Source organism: Manacus candei, unplaced genomic scaffold (assembly GCF_025592945.1).
Source record: "Manacus candei isolate 608988 ecotype Guabito, Panama unplaced genomic scaffold, ASM2559294v1 h1tg000014l, whole genome shotgun sequence".
NCBI lineage: Eukaryota > Metazoa > Chordata > Aves > Passeriformes > Pipridae > Manacus > Manacus candei.
In genome coordinates, this window is record NW_026138062.1 from 38,441,417 (window position 1) to 38,462,786 (window position 21,370).

The window sequence follows — 21,370 nt, forward strand, 5'->3', positions numbered from 1 at the left end:
TAGTGCTTTGAGATTCTTTTGCAGTAGATCAAGAGAGGGTGTCAAGTTTCTAGGGTTTACTGAAGAAAATCTGCCTGCTACAGTTGGCTCTCCAAGTTGTTATTATTTCAGTTGCTAAAGATAAATTAAAGTCAAAGTGGAATTGTCACTGACAGACTCCACAAAACCCCTTTACAAAAAAAAGCACTGAAAGATTAAGTATTTAACTGAGAAACAGTTTTATTATTTCATAAGTAATATTTCAGATTTCAGGAATCATTAATATCAGAGCAAGCTGAGAAGGAAAAGAAACCTAAACCAGCTCTTTTCATTTGGACATCACCTTGAATTAGAACTATGAGCACAAGAGTCTAAATTCAAGGATTTAGAGTTATTCCAACTACTAGACTGTCTGTTTAATAAAAGCTTCTCCTTTTCCAATCCAGTTGGGTGGGAATGTTGATCTTCTAGAGGGTAGGAAGGTTTTGCAGAGGTATCTAGACAGGCTGGATCAATGTGCTGATGCCAACTGTATAACGTTCAACAAGACCAAGTACTGGGTCCTGTGCTTGGGTCACAACAATTCCAGGCAGTGCTACAGGCTGCAGGAAGAGTAGTTGGAAAGCTGCCTGATGGAAAAGGATCTGGGGGTTTTGGTCAACAGTAGCTGAACCTGAGTCTGCAGTGTGCCCCGGTGGCCAAGAAGGCCAATGGCATCCTGGCCTGTATCAGCAATAGTGTGGCCAGCAGGACCAGGGCAGTGATTGTCCCTCTGTACTTGGCACTGGTGAGGCCACACCTTGAATCCTGTGTTCAGTTTTGGGCACCTCACTACAAGAAGGACATTGAGGCACTGGAGCATGTTCAAAGGAGGGCAACAAAGCTGGTGAAGGGTCTGGAGCACCAGTCCTGTGAGGAGTGTCTGAGGGAGCTGGGGTTGTTTAGCCTGGAGAAAAAGAGGCTCTGGGGAGACCTCATCGCTTTCTACAGTTGTGTGAAAGGAGGTTGTAGCCAGGTGGAAGTCGTTCTCTTCTCCCAAGTAACAAGTGACAGGACAATAGGAAATGGCTTCATGTTGCAACAGGTAATGTTTAGATTGAAAATTGTGAAAAATTTCTTCACCAAAAGAATTGTCAAGCACTGGAACAGGCTGCCCAGGGTAGTGGTGGAATCCCCATTCCTGGAGGTACTTAAAGGACACGTAGATGTGGCACTCGGAGGACATGGCTTAGTGGTGGACTTGACAGTGCTGGGTTAATGGTTCGATTGCATGATCTTAAAAGTCTTTTCCAACCTTTTGAGAGACTGAAATTGGTTAATGGCTTAAACATTGTCAAAACCACTGAAAGACTTTTGTCCACTGTTGCAAATTCTGCAAAGAAACAACTGCTCACCCAAAGCCCACACCTACTAATCTGGACCATGATAAGATAAATGATTGAGATAAGATAAAGGTGGCACTATTGTCCAATTATCCCAGGAGAAGAATATATCCACAAGTGTGAGAGACTGGAATGCTGATGGCTCAGACAACCAAGATGCAAGCTGATTATGTTCGAAGGAACCGCCCAGATGCTATAGGCATGCACACTCTACACCTCAGGCTACAAGCTGTATGTTGAACAAGGTAAGGAAAGAGGTAAGTCCTGCAAGGCAGGGTAGTATTTCTTTGTCCTTACACAAATGACTTAGCTATGATAACTCCCCTCTGGGGAACTACTGCAACAATTCACATGTAGCCTGGAGATATTCATCTCTGCTGACAGGCCATAATGGGCCATAATGGACTCAACTGCACTGATGTAACATTAGGCAGCTCTAACATCTTAGAAGGTGTCAAAAACTCAGAAAACATCCACCAATCCAGTATTACATCATCCAGTGAAAAACTCCCTGTCCTAGTGGAGGTACCAGGGATGTTCCTACCTATCCTAAGTATAATAAATACATAGGACTTCCCTTACAACCAGAGGCTTCCTCCCTAACCACACCTGGGTTTCTTCCATCACCACATGGGGCTTTTGCCCTCACCAACGTGGGCTTCCCTTGAGAGATCCAGACTGCAATCATCACTTTGACAAAACTGTGACTCTCACCCCTGAGAAGACCATAAGAAGAGGATCAACGGGATGCTGTCAGAATCCATGGAGTGGTCGTATTTTTTTTTTACTTAATCTGTCTCTGTCACTCTCTTTCTCTACCATGCCTCTCTCTTTTTCCTATTTCTTTCTATCTCTACCTTGCATTTAATGTTAAATAAAAATCCATACTATTGACTTTGGCATACGGTCTTGTTTGCACCTTAATTTGGGCAGAGGCATTTCTAATAATTTTGAAGAACCTGATCATAACACACCTAGGATTCTAAACAAAAGGAACAGGTTGTTCAGAGAGGCTCCAGAATCTCCATTCCTGGAGATGCTGAAAATGTGACTGGATGCAGCCTCAAGTAACTTGATATAGCTGACCTTGCTTTGGGCAATGCGATAGGATTTGATTTCCAGAGGTGTCTTTCAACCTCACCAAACACAGAATGGTAGAACACTAAACAAGTCTTCTTAAACTGAAAGGTTGGGGGGGGGAGGAAGAAAAAGACAATTCACTAATATTAAACACAAAACAGACTGTCAAAAGAGAAAGAGGAGATGTCAAGCTGATTCTAAAAAGTCATGTCAAAGGTCCAACAGATGAGTAGTAGGCACAGCAAAAGTAGCATGCAAATTACACTAATGAGTAATTACATTATTCACAACAACATACATTACATGAGTAATTACTGTATTCACAACTGCAGTGTTTTGTTTAGAAGACCAGCTCCAGTAAAAACCAGAGACTACAGTGTGTCTCCAGTTGACAAACTTAACTCAGAGCAGAGTGGTAAGTCTGCCTATAGGTAAGAGCTTTCTCTTACATCAAGCTGGATTTGAAAGCCACTGTTCAAAGTCCTCCTTGGGTGCCCAGGCAAATACATGCTACATGAAGTTGCTTCAGGGAAAGTACTGCCACTACTTAGAAAGCAAAGTTGAGGTTATTTTAACTTCACAGATAAAAGCCCTGTTCCTCTCTCCGTCCGTTTTATGGCATTTTCCATGTTGCAATTAACAAGATGACTTGCAGTTTGAGCAGACTTAACTAAGAAGCTCACTGGTTTCAAATGTAGAGATAATCTCTGCCATCAGCATCAACTAGTCCAGTGTCTGCTCCATGTTGTGCAACAAGGAAAACACTGTGCCACTGAGCAGCCTTTGCCATCAGCACACAACACCCAGCCCTGCACTTGATCTTCACAAACAGTTAAGAACACTTTAAGCTCTCAGGTGGCTGCTACTAGCAGTAATGGACAAACATCAGGGGACACAATATATATTAACTTGTTTATTTTCCAGCTGATTTCCAAGCTGGGAGAGTTAATATCCTTGCCTCACATGTATATGTCCCTGCAGCTCCGCCCTTCACTGCCTTATTCTTCATCACACAAACCTGCAACCACAGGCTGCAACACATATAACAGAAATCACTACCCCCAGTAGGACCCCAGCTTACTTTTTAATCTCTGTTTTTCTTCTATATTGACAAATTATGAGGAGAGTACTCTTATCAGTTCATGTCAAAGGATTAACATAAAATAAGAAAATCAGATGCTTGTAAGTAAACAGAAATAGGTTCCCTATTTCAACAGTATTTTCCTATTTTAGGTGCTTTGTATTCTCCCTCTTCCCCATTCCTTAATCCAACTTCCTGTTCAGCATTTGGAATACTGGACTTTCCACAACAAAGTCCAGGACTGTGCTATTTAGATAAGCAATTTTTTTCAGAATATCTACTTTTACCACTTAAGAGAATCCAACACCACCAAGACTTCTCAAATCTTTTAGGATTCACTGACTTCAGAAATACCATAAAGAGAAGCAGGAGGCAGTTTCTTCAAGACAGCCTCCAAAACAGCACACTTTCTCCAACATGGAAAAATCACCAAGGGGCCAGGACAGACAAAGGTGAGCAGAACAGGTAGTTTAACAGGAGGAGAGATAGCAGCTTAGAAGTTGGCAGCAGCTCAGCATCTCCATCAGGAGGGATCAAAATTATTTTATGCTCAGGAAATCCCAGATCACTATGGGAGCAAGCTGTAACACCCTCTGCAACCCCAGCCAGAGGCTCTCACCCCACTCACAGGATGGTAGAGTCTACTTTATGCAGGACTCATGACCCAAATCCCTCACGGCACCAATTTGTGACCTTGGGTAAGGTTGGTGAATAAGTCTGTACAGAGAAAAAAAGGTAAAAATTATAGAGGCAGGACTGCTGAGATGGAAATAATTAGCAGGATCCCAGAAGGAAGGTTCCAGAATGAGACAATATAAAATTATAAAGGGAAAAAGCACCACAGGGATGTTATCCAGGTTAGTTGTGAACTGTCAGCTCACTGGACCTATATCAATGGAGCTGATGGAAGACTTGGGACCACCCAAGGCATGAGCCACTTGCAAGGCCAATTCTTTCCCTCCTGGCTGGTGCCTATCAGGGTGGTAAGCACACTAATGTTTAGCTCATTCAATCTTATCTGTCTTTTGTGGATGTTAGCAAACAAATATTTGCTTTATACTTTTGGCCTGTATATGTCCTGCTTACAGCGTCCTTTTGCAGCTGGTTCAGGATACCTGAGGAAGCTGACCCAAACACTCCACAGAAATGCTTAAGCCAAGTCTGGTTTGGCAGCAAAGTCATTATAGATGATTAGCCTAGAAGTAATGATGCTAATATCCATAGTGTATAAGACTCTCTGCTGTAAACAGTCTAAAAAGGGAGAAAAATATAGTGACAGATGCTCTATACAGAAGCATATGTTTTAGCTCTCTTGAAAAGGTTTCTCTCATCCAGACAGATTAGGATTTCTTTGGTTTATACACAAATTAGGCTCTTGATCTGTATTAATTTTGAGAAGTGCTCAGCTCTCTCCATTGACTGCAGAACAAAGACAACATGGGCTTTCTGCACCTATAGCTGTTGTCTCTCAAGTCCTTCACTCTAACTCTGGTTTATGGAGAAACAACTGCAAGTCATATGTAGGAGCAAGTAATTGACATTTCTCCCCCAAACTGAGCATGATCAGCTTCAAAAACACTTGCACCTCTTCACCAAGCATCTCCCCTTCTCTGCTTTCACAAATAACACTCCAAAAATCCAGACAGTAGACAAAAATGGGAAAGCAAAAGCCCATAATTTTTCAAGTACTGTTCTACATTACTATTTCCCCTATTTTCCCCTGACATATTTGATACATCACTGCTCCAATCCCACAAGACAGTTGACACATTCTTTTCTTCTATAAAAAACTGGAAAGGAAAATTTAAATTAAAATAGCTTTAATTAAATAGCTAGATCTAGGTGAACAGAAAGCAATCTTGTATGATCTAGTTTACACCTTCTGTAATACTTGTAACAGTAAAAACACTTAACTCACTGCAGCATTAAAGTAATCAGAATAATTTAACACTTCTGAAAAAATACAGAACAGTTACCTCAGGAAGTGCTTCATAGTGACGGTTTGGTTTGTGTTGCTAGAGCTGTAATCTGTTGATCACTGATGACCTCTTCTTTGAAGGGGATATTGGTGCTGTAGAAATAGAATTGAGACTTATTTACTAATAGAAAAAAAATGATATTTCAGTTGTCTAAATGGCTCTTGAAGCAAACATCTATGGAAATACATGGGAAAGATGTTAAAAAACTCTCATGTCAATAAAAACAAAATGAAAAATCATAATTTGTTCACACTTCAGCCTGTGCACATACTTTGGCCAGACTATACTATCCATGTCTCTTTTCAGAGAAGTAAAAAACTTGAATGAGAATACAGAAAAAGGTGAGAAAGCTTGAAGAAACATCCAGACAATTTCAAACGCTTCTTCTGTTCTTCAAATACCTGTTTGGTTCACAGCAGTTTCCAAGTGGCAGTTTCAAGAGACACTCGGTTCACTCTGCTGTTAAAAGTCCTCTGTTTGCCCGAATTTCCAACAGCACTTGGAGACCTTGGGTAAAAGTAGAATGTAAGTAAAGAGATAATACTGATCCTGATTTAATTCACTACAAGAGATAGTGAGTAATCAATTTTCCTGGTGACCAACTATATTAAATGATACATATGAGATCTTAAAATAGAGTTGATCAGGTTGCCCATCGGTTCTGAGATCAGGTGTCCTACAGGTAATATATATTATGATTACTAGTTAGTCCCAGTAGAGGAGAACTGGAAGAAATAATGAAGAAACATTAAAAATATAACCCTGCCTGTGTACTGCAGACTCTCCCTGGTCACCACTTCTTTACTTCATGTTTCTGAAATGAAGTATTCACTTACAAGTGATATTTGACTAAAAGATGCAGACTTCTCAGATTACTGTACTTGATATCCTGTAAAAGGTAATAAAACATTTTTAATTTCTTTACTTGCCAGAAAACAGGTACTGCTACATGTGTCTGCTGTTGGGACAGCTTAATCCAAGACTTAAAGGGAACAAGACCACACTTTCAAGCTCTGTACTAGTACAAGCCACACATAAAGACCTGAGTAAAAGCTGTGAAGAAATCATTTAAGAGCTTGTTTTCCATTAGCACTGCATGCAGCATGCTGAAAAGTACTGAAAGCCTTAAGAAATTTGACCTCTTTTGTCACAAAGTTATAAATCTAGAGAACCTCAAATCTATTTTCTTCTCCAGGACCTATCAGCACTGATGGGATAAAAATCTTCTTGCCCTACCTTGTTCTCATACACTTTCCCCTTTGTAACTTGTAAGTTTCACACTCCGTTATTGCTTGCTGACAGGAACAGAACAAGCATTTAAGTTCAGAAAAATGCAGCTATCTTGTTGGATTACATCACATACAGCTTGCTAAAAATATATAATCCCTGAACTGTGAAAGCTTCATTCATTTATATTGGTTTTGACTGGCTGAATCATGTTGCTGTCCCCTGAATGCAGCTGTAATTGGTGCTGGCTGCAGTGACACCTGCTTGCAAGGGTAGAGAGATGCTAACATCAAACTCTGGGAGTTCATTAATGAACACAGTAGGCAGGCTCCTAACACTTCCTTATAGAGCTTTTGATAGGTCTTCTATCGTAGAAAGCACAGGGAGCACAGGAGATAGGCAAAAAGCGGAGAGGATGTAACCTGCTCCCCTTCCGCAGTCTAACAATTTGCTGTTTAAAAGATACAGTTTGTGAAAAATTCTCACAGCTGAGTCTCAGCGTTTTAGCATCAACTTGAACAAAGGAAGCTCCAACACAAAATTTGACCCATAAGGGCATCAGTATAAAGGACACACCAGAATTGCCATGAGCTGTCAGATAAACCCCATCTAAAAGTGTGAGCTGGCCTCAGCCTCCAAGGTCAGCTCCCTCTTGATTCTGATCAAGGTACTAGCTGAAAATTATGCTGCTTTACTACTGCTTTAAAGGGAAAAGAAGTTCAACTTGCTTGAACTCCAGAACCAGTTCATCCAAGTGTGGCATGGAGCCTCCAGATACTCTCCCTGCAACAACAGTTACCAGCTACAGGCAATAATAAATTCATTTTGAATGCTCATTAAAAATTAGACTGTTTCAAAAACTGTATTTTAAGTCAATGTAGCTGTTTAATTACTTGGGTAGTCTCATCTCCTTGGATGGTAAGACTGATGGAGAGATAGACAACAGGTTAGCAAAGGCATACAGTGCTTTCGGAAGACTCCATAAAAGAGTCTGGCGAAATAAACACTTGAAGAAAAGTACAAATATCAGTGTTTACAGAGCCATAGTACTGTCTACTCTTTTATATGGTTCCGAATCATGGGTCATCTACCGCCACCACCTGCATCTCCTAGAGCGCTTCCATCAACGCTGCCTCCGTACAATCCTAAACATCCACTGGTCAGATTATGTGACCAATACATCTGTTGTAGAATAAGCAGCAGTCACAAGTATTGAGGCCATGTTGCTGAGAACAGGTACGTTGGGCAGGGCACGTCTCAAGGATGAAGGACCACCGCCTCCCTAAGATCTTGCTTTATGGTGAACTTGCCTCTGGCTGCTGCATGAGAGGAGTCCCGAAGAGAAGATACAAGGACTCCCTGAAACAACATCTCAGCCTTGGCCATATTGATCAACATAACTGGTCTACTCTGGCCTCCAATCGAGAGGTCTGGAGACAGATATCTATAACGCTGCTGATGCTTTTGAGAACACACGCAGGATCACCCTTGAGGAGAAAAGACAACGCAAAAAGAATCGTGTCTTGCAGAATATACCACCTAAGGAGTCTTTCTGCTGTGCCTTTTGCAATCGAATACGTCTATCTCGCATTGGCCTTTTTAGCCACCAACGCGCTTGTAACAAACGTGGGTAGAGCCCTTCCCAAATCTTCGTTCGCGAAGCCTGGCCATGAGTGAATGAAAAGCTGTTCATACACCCTTGTCTTCTTCCCAGAAAGCTAAACTCAAAGGAAGGTCACTGGTTGCAAAGAAAGAGCAAAAAACTAAGTGACAAAACAAGCATGACAAATGGTTAAAAGTGCCAATTTTAGATCTCTTTAAAAGCACACCCTTGGAATTACAAGAATAATTTTTGTTGTTCTCTCCCTTTTAATTAAAATGTGTGTGGGAAAGTAACGAGAAAGAAACTTTACAGCTGAAGTCCTGATGCCACAGAAATCAATACCAAAGCCTTTCAATTTGGAGAGGAACAGTTCACTCTGCATGTTCAACAGCCAGTTCCCTATAGCACAGGCCCAGATAATAACCAGGTCCATAGGAAGGCCATGGCCTCAAAAGTAGTTTCCACTGGGGCTCAACGCAATCAAATTCCACCTGACTCTGTTAACAAGAAGGCTTCAAGACCTAGAGGCAAGACTTCCAGCTCAAGCAGATGCACAGAGAATCTATGCTGCTGTCTTGGTTCATAAGGTAAAAAGTTTACTTTTTATGTGTGGTAGACAGGCTTTCTAAATGCTGTAATCTGCTAAGGAGAGATAAAAAATCAGTGCTGTGCTCTGCAATTCTTGCAACAATTCACTTTTGTGGACACACACACACGTGGCACTAAGCTATTTGCATCCAGGCTAGACTGGGAAGCCAAATCAGAAGTTGAGAATTTACAGTCATCTTCAAAAAAGTAGGACTGGAGGGCAGGATTCCCTATTTCCATATATCTCCATAAGGGAATCTCTAGGGGAATTTAGCAAAGATTTTCTGTGAAGAAGAGATTTCCACCAGTCTCTTTATCTCAACATATAACAGATTTCTCGTAAGTGAAACTTTACTTCCAGCATCTCAGTAAACAGGAAGAGTAGCTATAGCTCAGGACAACATGTTCTATCAACACTTCAGAGTTTACCCAAAAAGTCAATTGTATTAGATGTGTTTAGAAAAAAGACAACAGAAAACAAACAAACTGTCCCCTCCTCCCTCCCTCACCCCTCCATTTTTGGTCAGGGAGAAGAACTTGACTTCCAGCCTCCTTCATGCACTTCTCAAATATCACTTTTGTCAAAAAGTGCCAGACTCTCAGTGGGACACCTAGAGCCAGCAGGTGCCCCGTAGGGAGCAACCTATTGGAAGCAGCATCCACTCACCACCCAGAGCCCAAATTTGCACTTTTATATGGTTTTACTTGTCTGAACTTTAGCTGTGTTTTTCTAGAGCTTAATAAAATGTTCCAGCTTCATGCTATGCACACATTTTCTCACTAAGGTACCTACAAGATACTTTTCTTATCCTTTTGCAGTCAGATTTTCAGCCTTTTCTGATTTTAAGTCATGCAGCTGAAGTAAGTCTAAAGACAAGTAGGTCTGACTTTGTCAGCTATCTTCCACTAACTCTCTATGCACCAACAATACAGATCCACTACAGAAAACCTCTTGACTCAATGTTTGAAGTCTGCTCTTCGGCATGAAGAGAGTGATCCATGTTGTAAGGCTCTAGATTGAGAATGATGGAGCAAGGACACAGTTTGGATGTCCCACATTCTCAAGTTCTCGGCTTGCAGGATTTTATCCTGTACCACACCACTTCTACAAAGCAGTTTCCTTCTCCCTCCAACACCACACCCACATACCAATTCATTGCCAATTGTTTCATCCATTTATTTTAAACAAGACAGCAGTTTTCCCTCCTAAAACTAACCACAGCTTTTCTTGGAAGAGAAGCAGTACTACCGTAATCACACAGAACTGCAAAACTATTGCAAACTCTGCCTCAAATATAACTGAAGCTGTCCTTAAATAAACATCTACTATTGGAATTTCTTGTGACTCTATGATCTTTTTGGTAGTACACTAAAACGTGCATCAATCTGAAAGGTTAAAAGTTGCTGGAAGCTCAGAGAAATGAACAGTAAGCCTTAAAAGTCACCTCTTTATTTGAAGCTCAGAGTTTGCTTTGTTTGTCTTCTAGAAAGCTGAAGATACAGCTGAAGAGAAAAGTTGTGTTATTTAATATAAATCACCGTATTTTCAGAGTAAAATATAAACCCAAGGTAGTTTCCTTCACAATATTTGTTTTGCAAGTTGGCATACTGCAAACACTTAGAAGGGTTATATTCCAGTTATAAAGAAAGAGTATCTGTGCTGAAGAGAAAAATTGTTGGAACCATTAATATGAGTAGGCTGAATATAGAACTTTGTTTATGTGGATCCTTAGATTACCAAAAAACCCCAAAGCCCAGTAATTTATTTTTAAGTTTAGTTGTTACAGTTTCAAAGTATGGTTTTCTGAATGCCACCATCATGATGTTGATTTCAGGCTGCAGCTTTTCTTTCCAGCAGTATCCTGGGTCACCACCTATCCCTCATTTACCTCAAAAACCTGCATGTATTAATCTGGGAGGGACAATAGGCTTGAGCCTTACATCAGCAAAAGAGTTTTGCCTCTGTATATTCCTCTTTTTTTTTTTTTCTGAAGGGAATGTTAGTGCTTCTGTATCTCAAAACCAACCTGCGATAACTAGAATTAGAAAGGGGAAGAATAGCTGACACACATTATGAAATGTCCCTTGAGGTCCTGCAGGATAGCAAGCTGGCAGCAAGCCAGCAGTATGCAAAGACAGACAACAGCACTCTGGGCTGCATGAACACAAACACAGCCAGTAAGTAGATTGAAGGAAGAGATTATCTTCCTCTGCTCAGCACTCTGGGCCATATTTAGACACTGTCTAGTTTGAGGCTCCAGCAATACACAAAAGACACCAATAAATTGAAGAGAGTTAAGCAGAGGTCACTGAGATGGCAGGGGAGGGGGGGGAGATGGGCTTGTTCAGCCCCAGGCAGAGACAGCTTTGGAGGGACGTAACAGCACCTCCAGTGCTACAGGGACATCATTGAGAAGTCTTAGATGGATTCTTCATAGCAGTGCAGGGCAGGAAGACGAAAAACAACAGGCAGAAACCTAAACAGGAGAGGTTCAGCCTGGATACAAGGCAAAAATTTTTCCTGAATAGGACAGTCAGGTAGCGGCACAGTTTCCCAGTGAGACTGTGCAGTCTCTACTCTTTGAGGTTTCAAGTCCCAGCTGAATGAAGGCCTGAGAAGCCTGACTGCAGAGCTGACCCTGATGTGGGCAGGAGGTTGGACTGGAGATACTCTAATGTCTCTCTCAGCCTTTGATTCTCTGTTTCTCCCATGGTCACTTTTACAGGAAGATCTCAGATAACCTGAGTTATACCCAAGTACTCATAGTACTATAGTGCTATAGAGATACAACAGATATGGTGCCCAAGTCCCTGATCTTTTATCAGTTTAAGACCTACCAACTTCTCACTAAATTCCTATATACTTTTTAGTGTTTCCCAAGAAACAAGTTTAGCTTTAGGATGGAACAAAATCATTCGCTCTATCTTATCTCTCCCCTCCACTCCCACTCAGAAGCCTCCACCATACAATTTGACCATAAACAAATCATTATAAGGGTTGTACAACTCAAAAATGAGAGTCTCCAAGAGTCCTGCCAGATCAAAAACCCCCAGATACAAATAAATCCCCAACAACTCTAGGACTCCAGTTTGGTAAGCCATTCTAATTCTCAGCAAGTATTGTTTATCAGGCTATCCATGGAATAGATATATACCTATCTGCATCTTCCAGCTTGCATTCATGCCCAAAGGTGGCATAAAAGTCCATTCAAGTGTATTAAAAAACCTAGTAAAACCAGAGGAACTTCAACCATCTCAGCTGCAGCATAGTCATTTATAGGCCTTTGAATGCTATAGCAAGAACACTGCTCAGACTTCTCCAACTCAGAATGCATCCTGGGAAATGGCTCTATTGCTGAAAAAGCTCCCAAGAACAGATTGCCTCGAATGGCAGTTCCATGGAGTGCAAAAGCACTTTGTTTTGGCTCAGAAGCTGCTTTGCCTGACACCAGTGGATGCAGCCACTGCTAGGACTCACCTTAACGATCAACAGTGGATGCCTGTTTTGTTTGAGCTTAGTTTCTCATCTCAGTACAGAAGGATATATTCATTTCCATGTGCCCATGATGAGGCTGTATTCAACGTAAAACACTCTTTAGAAGAAAGTCTTGGAACAAAATGTCACACTTGATTGATGATGTTAATAAGCAAGACTTGACTTCAGTCACACTGTCACAGGTAATAAAATCTTTTCCCCTCCTTATCTCCATCACTGGTTGACATTTTCCATTTCAGTATTTCACTAGGAGAGTGAAGGAAAGGCTAGATGTGAAGTAAAATTTAACTGAATTTTAGTCCTGTGAGCATGAGCACATACAACACAATTAAGCAGTAAAAAGAGCCCTGAATAAAAGCTTAAAAGCAGTGTTGGGGGGTGGGAGAGCACAAACCCCCCACTTTCTCTCTAGCTACAGAACAATGCTTTGAAAGTCTCTAATTTTGTAGTTCCACCTTAGCACCATTACTGCCTCTTCAAAATGGTAAACAGCATCCCTGATACACAACAACGAAGGATCAAGAGGGTCTTGCAATACCTGTAAGAGGCAGTTACATAGGATTGTACCTGGCTTCAAGAAAATTCACTTATCAAGTCTCACATGGCAAGTTACCTCTAACACCACCCAATTCAGTCTACACAATGCAATTCCTCCACAGATTTTTGTTCAGTGATAACCTACAGTTTAATGAAGATAACATCAAACCAGAATTCAGAGTTGTAGAAGCATCTCCACCTTTTATGATTGATCTCTGCCCCTTAAAAGAGAAGGCTATGGCTCTCTACCTGACTGTTCAAAGCAAACTATATCCCAGAAATTCAACAAAGGAGATGTTCATGCATACAGACATGCTTTGCATGCAGAACTGTGGTAATACTTTTACCAATTTCTATTAGCTCTGCTCTACTACAATGTTGAAAGATGTGGAGGACAAAACTACATGAAGTCACTTCAGGTTACCAGTGAAGACTTTGCTGGGTACATTCTATTTCTAATAATAAATGCGAAGTTAAAAAACACAGGAAGCTTTCCACACCCCAGAGAACCGTAAACTTCTAGAAATGTTGTCAGATGCCTAAATTCAACAGAATTAAAGTATCCAAGTGTTGTCTCCATCTATAGTGTTTCCACTCTTAACAAGCTCACCTTACATATTGAGGAAAGTGTATTTTACATGGAAGAGAACAGAGTAGATGACACATCAGCTAAAAATGAAGTGTCATACTTGAAAACAGCCTTCAACCCACAGCAACTTCCTCCGCCCCCCTCCGTCATATATTATAAAATGGTATAATTTTTAGCCACCTCTCATGAGCTTTCATTTGGCCGCTGAGTTCACCTAGGAGAACAGTAGCATCATCTGGGTGGCTCATACATGTCTACATGGTTTGCAGTGCAAAGTTTCTGGCCCACTTGCTCTGCTTCCAGACACACTCTACAACAGTTTGAATTGTAAGGAAGTCTGTTCTAAATAAAACATCAAACTTCATAGCAACATTCCATCAAGTTTAGAATAAATCCTACAAGGCTAGATGCATAAAATCCAAGTATGCTGCCTGGTTAGCTCCCAGACTAATTACTGCAGAAGCTTCATGGAAAAAAACCCAAAATTACTATTTTCAAAAGTGAATGACTGATGCGCATTTGCCTTCCCTTCTTGGTTTCCACCTCGTTGCCTGAAGATGAGTGGAGAGTACAAGTTAAAAGGCAAAGAGGATGTATTCCCTTGCCACCAAAATTAACTGAAGTCTAGATTTGCTTTAGAGCTCTACCAATTCCTAACAAACAGTAGTTTGTGGGGAAGGAACATCTTTCTATCAATGGGTCACATGCAGATCTGCAATGCCAATGGAATTACACCACAGATGCTTGGTCTATCGTTTTCCCTATCTTTCCATCTACCATTATATTTGTTTGGACCAAGCAGAGTGAACTCAGCCATCAGATTAATACAAACTCAAACCAAGCATCAGCCTGAAAGCATGTAAAACTAAGGACTTTGAGATTTAGTTTGCTAACTGACACTCCTCCCCACCCAAAAAAAAAAAAAAAGAAGTTAAGACAAGGACACCAGAGGTGTCAGGTCTAGGGCCAAACTCAGCTTTCAGGCTAAAGGAGCATAAAGCAATTTATTTATCCAGGAGCCTGGTGAAGATCAGACACAATTCATACTGATCTAACAAAAAATTACTCCATGTGGTGCCATTTTCTCAACATTGCGCCAAATTACTTCGGCATGGGAATAACAGCTTTTCCACAGAGCTCTGAGACACAGTCATGCAAGAGTAGGGCAAGTAAGGTACATGAGAGTTTCTGCATTTCCTTCTCCGGTTTTACAGACAAACTTTTCCCTAACAGAATTCAAGAATGATGATCTCCCATGCAGTAAGCCAGTTAGATGATGTCACAAAGCATCACATTTGTGAAACCAAGGGCATCCTACAGCAAGTGTTATGCACCAGCTGTTAGCTGCCTGGAGTCCTGCAGTCTGCAGAGGGACCACAATAAGTGAGCAACATACTTAATCAGTGGACAGAAGGACCTAAAATCCCACTGCAGTTTTTTTTGCAAACTTCATGGCCTACTATTTCATCTCCTGTTTGCTGCTCAGTGAGATGTTCTGTATCCCAGGAGGAAGGAAATCAGGACAACTCCAGGTATATGACCTTGCTGGAATCTCTGGTTATGCATTTTCTGCCCAGAAGGACATATGCAAGGCAGATTGTTCTGGTTTTTTCAATGCCTGGGGTGAGGAGAAGGGAAGAAATAATCTATTTTATCATGAAAAACAGAAAATGTTTCTTAAGTTTCTCCAATATATACTGCAAACTCCTTGGTTGAAACAGATTTAAGCCCTTCTTTAAGGAAAAGTTTTGAATGGCAACATGGTAAAAAAAACCCCACATCACTTTAGAGTATCTTCTCAAATCTGTTATCCAGACAGGCCTATGTACCAGCAGCTACCAGTTGACTCTTCAACTTGGAAGACTCACAAGTATCTTACGAAATTTTAGTTTTTATTAACAAGGGTTGTGAACAACTGTAAAAGTGCATTAAGACTCACTTCACCCTACTGTAGCTTAAGATAACTCCAAGTAGCATCAAAATCAAGTGCTGCTTCTATAGGCAGTGGAGAAAGAAAGCTATGATAGAGTTTGGTGACAGGGAGATTCATAGAAAGGAGGGATACAGCAATACAACCACCACTCTAACATGACTAAGTAAGAAAAAAAGCCGATGAAGATCTGGAAAAGGTAAAGGTGGAAAGAATGGTCTGAAGGTCAATGAAGTTATACCAGCTAGTGAGCAAGACCTATGAAGCACACTTTGAAGCATGGTACAGGAACCATTTTTATGTGGTAATTGCACAAAATGTACTTTCTCAACCAAGTAGGGAAAAGGTGAGTGACAAAGGAAGTACAAGGTGCTCTGGTGCTCTCCTTCCCCCTCCCACTTCCTGCTTGGTCCTACCAAATGTCTACTTTCTTTTAGGTGCCCAGTCTCAAACAGAAAAGGATACTGGCAAAGATTTGATAGCAGCAAACTAGAAAGGCAGGAGAAGACAACGTGGAAAGAAAAAAGAGATATGAAGACCATTGGAAACTCTTCCTGTAACAACATCACCTAGGGGAAGAACAACAAAGCAGAGCCAGGAGAAATACAAACTAGGACAGGATGATTGACAGGACTGCCATAACGGGTTTATTCTTAACAAAATGCAACACCAAGTCTTCTTCCTTCAGTGTCTCTACTTAGAAAAGTGAGCATACTTTTTTTTTTATAGTCCTACCATTTACCCCATAAGTGTAAAGTGATAGAAAAACTTCTAAAAGAAAATAAATAAAACAAGTTTCCAAAATACTTGCAGCAGACATAATAGTTCGTTAATGTGAATTGATCTTGTCCTTGAGGCAGTAACTTGTATGATATAGCACATGTTGGTCAGGACAAATGAGGTTCAAAGAAGAACGTGACTGTCTCAGATTCTTGGAAATAATGTTATAGCCTGCATGAAAGAGCTGGGAGTAGATTGCATGGCCTTGTCTTAATTTGTGCTCTGGTATGTCCTGTTTTCCATATTGTCTTCTGGGAGCACCACCATTCCTTTCCTTTTCCCACTCCTCTCCCTTCTTCACATGGTTCAGGAAGAACTCCTCTTTTCCTCCTTCAGCCAATCTGTTCTCCTCAGGCTACTTTAACACTGACAGCATGAAGGCCTAGCAAGCCCAAAATTAACAAACTCCGCATTGATCTTAGTGTTTCAGAGGTACAACCTGTTTGATGGCACACATCCAAGTCAATGTTGATATGGATATGGCTTTGTGAAATCAGAGTGGGAGAGGGAATAAGAGACTTGCTCTTATAACTGCCTACCAGAGCTATGGAGGAGGACTACCGTTTCCATGACCACAGGACAGTGTTGTACTAAGGGCCCAATTCATATCACCTGCACGCCCACATGATTGTGCAAGTATTATGAGTGTAGTAACAAATGGTGTTGCTACACCATGGACAAATCTCAATACTAAAGTCATCCCGGAAGACAATGAAAGGTAGGGATTTATCTTTATTTTTCAAATATATAAGATGAGTAAAAAGAGAAAGAAGAATATAAAAACAGCGGAAAACTTCTGTTCATTATCAGTGCAATCTGCAATTGGCCACAGAAGCACTTGCTCAATATGCTGACCCCAACAGTGTTATGATTTTGGAGTCCTAGGTAACTTATTGGTTCACTTGTGACAGACATAGACATACAATATGGGCAGATGGCGTACATATGCTAAGGAATAACTCTTGTGTTTGTGAAACTGATAGCTGATTGCACACAGTCCTAAACAAGCCTTCTTTACAGAAGCTGCCTTTCTTTCTTATGCACCATCAGAAGACATGAATGACCGAGTTAGCAGGATGACACAGAATGCTGTGGAGACAGGACTTGGTATAAATAATATTTTTGGGTTTGGTCCTGCCCTTTAATCTCTCTATCTCAGTATCTTTCCCCAGAAAAGCAAAATACAGAACTACTGCTGAAGGTACAGCTACATCAGTGCAGAGCACAGACCAACAGAAGTGCCTCTGCCAAGGAAAAAAGTCCTGCCAAGCACTTGAAATTGAAACCATATAGGTTGGGGAAAGGCTGCTTGTTTTTAAACAAAACACCCTATACAGATGCTGGAGTAGCTCCAATCTGGTCCCTGGGACTAAATGCTGGGTTGTAGTTGATGTGCTCCCAAAATAGTTCCTCCTGTTTATTCTCAGGTGCTCCAAGAAGCCAACGAAGTGAGGTGAAGAACAAAAAGGCAGGGACAACTGGACTAAAAATGCCTGTGAAGTAATTCTAGGTACAATATCACCAGAGAGGGGAGATCTCACCGGTACACAGTTTCCTATAGATATAGTCATGAGGACCACAGTATATTACACCTCCTAAATCTGCTCTAACAATTTGCAATTTCACATGCTTACACTGTCAATTGTTTTCAATTCCAATCTTTGCACCTCCTGTATTTCTCCTATTCCCCAGGTTCCTTTTTATGTTTGTGACTGTATCGATCTGAAGCAAGATGGAGTGCTCAGCCTGAGGATCTGCAGACAGATTAGGACATGTAAAAAACACCATGCCCAATGGATTAGTTTCACTCATATATATTCACTCCTATGTAGTAAGTACTATACCTACTGTAATGCTAGAAACTATCTTTTTGAAAGGCCTCTCAGCTGTAACAGAAAGCTGAGAAGTGTTTGCTCACATTTTTCAGGGAAATAGGACACAGCACCCCGGAACAAACTGCCAGAAATGTTTCAAGCTAAAAAAACTGGTGTGGGGGTCTTCACCGGTTTTATGCTAAAGTGGATGAGAACTGCTCACTCGATTACAGCTGAGAGGCACTTTAAAGAAACCAATGTCTTTTGCACAAGACTCAGTAATTGAGTGGGAATGCTCCCAAAGTGGAAGTCCTGGTTTAGTTTCAATAGGAGAGTTCGGATCTCTTGTAGCGAGGCTGCCCTGAGACCTTAACCACCACAAGGCAACTGGAGAAGGTTTTCAGGGAATGTGTCAGATACTCAAGCTGGATGTGAGCCAAATCACTAGTGTAAACATATTCATACTTTGTCTCAAGGCAAAGTCAAACAGGTCAGTTTGCCACCAAAATGCTTGCTTTGCCTTGAAAAGGAGTGCTCATGCAGTCCCACATACCATAAGAAGTGATTCGGGAAGCTGCTCCCGCAGCCTCTGCTGTCAGACTTCTCTTTCCACTGCCTGGCAGGAACAAGCAGTGTTTCCACCTCCGGCTCAGGCTTGGCAAATCCCACAGTATAGCACTGCTCAATACTCGAGCTCATATCATGTTAGACGGATGCTGAGGATGTTAAGCCTGAACCACAGCCACAGTCCTGCGCTAACATAAACATTATCCACATCTCTTTACATCAGGTTCATTTTTCATTTTATTTTTCTTTATCCTTCTTTCCTGCTTGGATTCTCACCACCTGGCTTCCTTCTCAGTATTCCAGTAAACCTTATTCTGGAGTTTACTCTTCACACCTCCTTCCTAAAGCTTGCATTGTATGAGAGTAACATATTTCACACAGTCCTTTGCCCTGCATTACCAGCAAAGGATTTTAAATAAAAGAAGTTTTCCAATCAAGAAGGCTGAGCAGATGTTCATTTAAAAAAAAAAAAAGTAGTTTCATGAGCCAGAGGGCATTAAATCCAACAAGATTTGATCTCCAGGCAACCCAAGCTTGTTCTTCTTGCAATTTTTCTGCTAAGACTTCAAATGACCCCTTGGGAAAAATAAAGCTCACCTGACTCTGTATAGTTCTTATACCCTAACTGTATAATTGAACAGACTTTTTTTTTAATTGGTTAATAGCTGATCACAGATTAACTGCAAGTACAAGTTCTCTGCTTAGCCGAAGGGGCTGTAATTCCTCGTCAAGAGCAATAGAAAGATGTTTGATCAAAGGAAATTCTTGGGTTCACACGCGTCAGTGCAGCTAATATGATGCTGTCCCATGGTTAATAAAGCCCTGTCTCAAGAGCTGAGCAGGCAAAGGATTCGTAGGCACTTTGTTATGTGCTCAGCTGTAGCAGGTTTTTACACTAGCAGAACGTGTTTTACTGTATTATCAGTGAACCAGCAGGAAAGTTAACAAATTCATTCTGTTGCACAGTTTTTCCATTGTTCGGTGCTTTCCCAGGATTATTTTCTGTCCATTTTTTGTTTAGAGTGACACATACAGCATCTGATGCTGTCACATGATTTCACTCCTGAAAATCATAGGCTTCCTGTCTCTGAGCTTCTATTAGCCTTGATAAGTCAATTGTTAGAGCAATGTAGTTTTGCATTTGTTTTAGTTGAAATGATTGCTTAAAATGACATGCAAATTATGAGAATTGAACAAGTCAAAAGATATTTCTAGACTCCACTGGTTTGGTTTGGCAGTGTGGTAGCCCACATTTTTTAAGACAGTCAGAGAAAAGCAGGGTCTCCTAAGAATCAGCAAGTCTTATCTGAACTTGCACTTTGCTAAACAGACATAAGTATGCAACACCTACCAAATTATAATACATAAGGAGTCTTTTGCTGTTCTGTTCTTAGGGAGACAAGATGTTTTTATCACAAGCACACTCAACTGATTCAACTATTCATTGATCTACCAGTACAAAACAACATTCTTTAAAAACACGCAATGAAATGTTTGAAACAGAAGGCAATGCGTAAGCTGCTGTAGTGCATAGGGATGATGCAGGATTTTAAAGATGCTATTTCTTCTATGTCATTTTAGGATACATTACAATAGTGGAGGGGTGGGATGGTGGGGCATGGGGATGCAGAAAAGAAAAGAATGAAAACCTGGATTTATTAAAGCATGCAAGCCACAAAATAAATTTCTTCCAGTTTCAAAAATGGCTCCTTTGTTGCAAATGCCTTTGTCACAAAAAACCCAGCTTGTTGTGATCTGACTGTTGAGTTGACTGAATTGGGACAAAGGTGTTGTTCTTCCCTCCCCAGCGTCGATCCCCCCCCGCCCCCCGCGCCACGCCGCCCCCATTCTGACATAGACTTTCGCTACTCTCTTTTACCATTTTAAAAGAAATTATAAGAAAACCAGAAACGTCAAGGACAGAGGGAAACATCAAAGACTACAGACATCAATCCTGGACTAAACTCGGGAGCAAGCGTAACTTCAATACACAATGACCGTGAGGGGGATGAAGGGGAGGCAGGGAAGAAGAGAATGCCACGCAAAAAAGAAGTCATCATTATCGTGTGCACATGTTGGTGTCACTGAGGTGCACAGACTCCAGGGCAGGTGCGGCGGGGCAAGCCACGCCGGCGGGACCGCGCAGGGTGGGCTGCGGGGCAGGGCAGGCTGGCTGCGGGGCAAGGCAGGCTGGCTGCGGGGCAAGGCAGGGCAGGGCGCGGAGCCCACTGCGGAGCCGCAGAGCCGCGCGCCTGTCGGCCGCCCAGCGCCGCCCTCCTCCTGCCCAATTACAAAGGATGGGGCAGCAAAAAAAAAAAAAAAAAAAAAAAAAAAAAAAAAAAAATTAAATTAAAAAAAATTTAAAATCAGCTAAATATACCCTAAATGCGCAAACCACTCAGCGGTTCCAAATTTCCTTACGCCCCAAGGTCTTCCCAGGAAGCGTCCCGCATTCAAAGGGCCAAAACTTCGCTCCCACCGCCGGGCGGGGAAGGGAAGATGAGGGGGGGAAGCGGCGCAGGGTGCAGCGATGCGATGCCCGGAGCCGCCTCCCGTCGCTAAGCGACCCGCGGGGCCGCCGCCGGGCCCACTGCCGCCGCGCACTCACCGCTCCGCGCCGCTACATCCCCGCGGCGCAGCGCAGCCGCCCTCCCCAGCCGTCCCGAGCCGTCCTGCCTCGCCGGGAGGGACACGGAGCTGCCGCCGCCGCGATCTGGGTCACCCGGCGCGGCGCCCGG

The 21,370-nt window shown here is 41.8% G+C and overlaps 1 protein-coding gene across 1 annotated transcript in view; it reads right to left on the reverse strand.

Moving 5' to 3' along the window:
* ELMOD1 (ELMO domain containing 1) overlaps positions 1–21,370 on the reverse strand; it is a 46,151-nt gene extending 24,781 nt beyond the window's left edge. The window contains exons 1-3 of the mRNA XM_051779865.1: positions 21,241–21,370; positions 5,903–6,008; positions 5,499–5,593 (exon numbers count right to left, since the gene is read on the reverse strand). Of these exons, the coding sequence (XP_051635825.1) occupies positions 5,499–5,515 (17 nt within the window). The 5' untranslated portion in view covers positions 5,516–5,593; positions 5,903–6,008; positions 21,241–21,370. The remainder of the gene's footprint in view (positions 1–5,498; positions 5,594–5,902; positions 6,009–21,240) is intronic.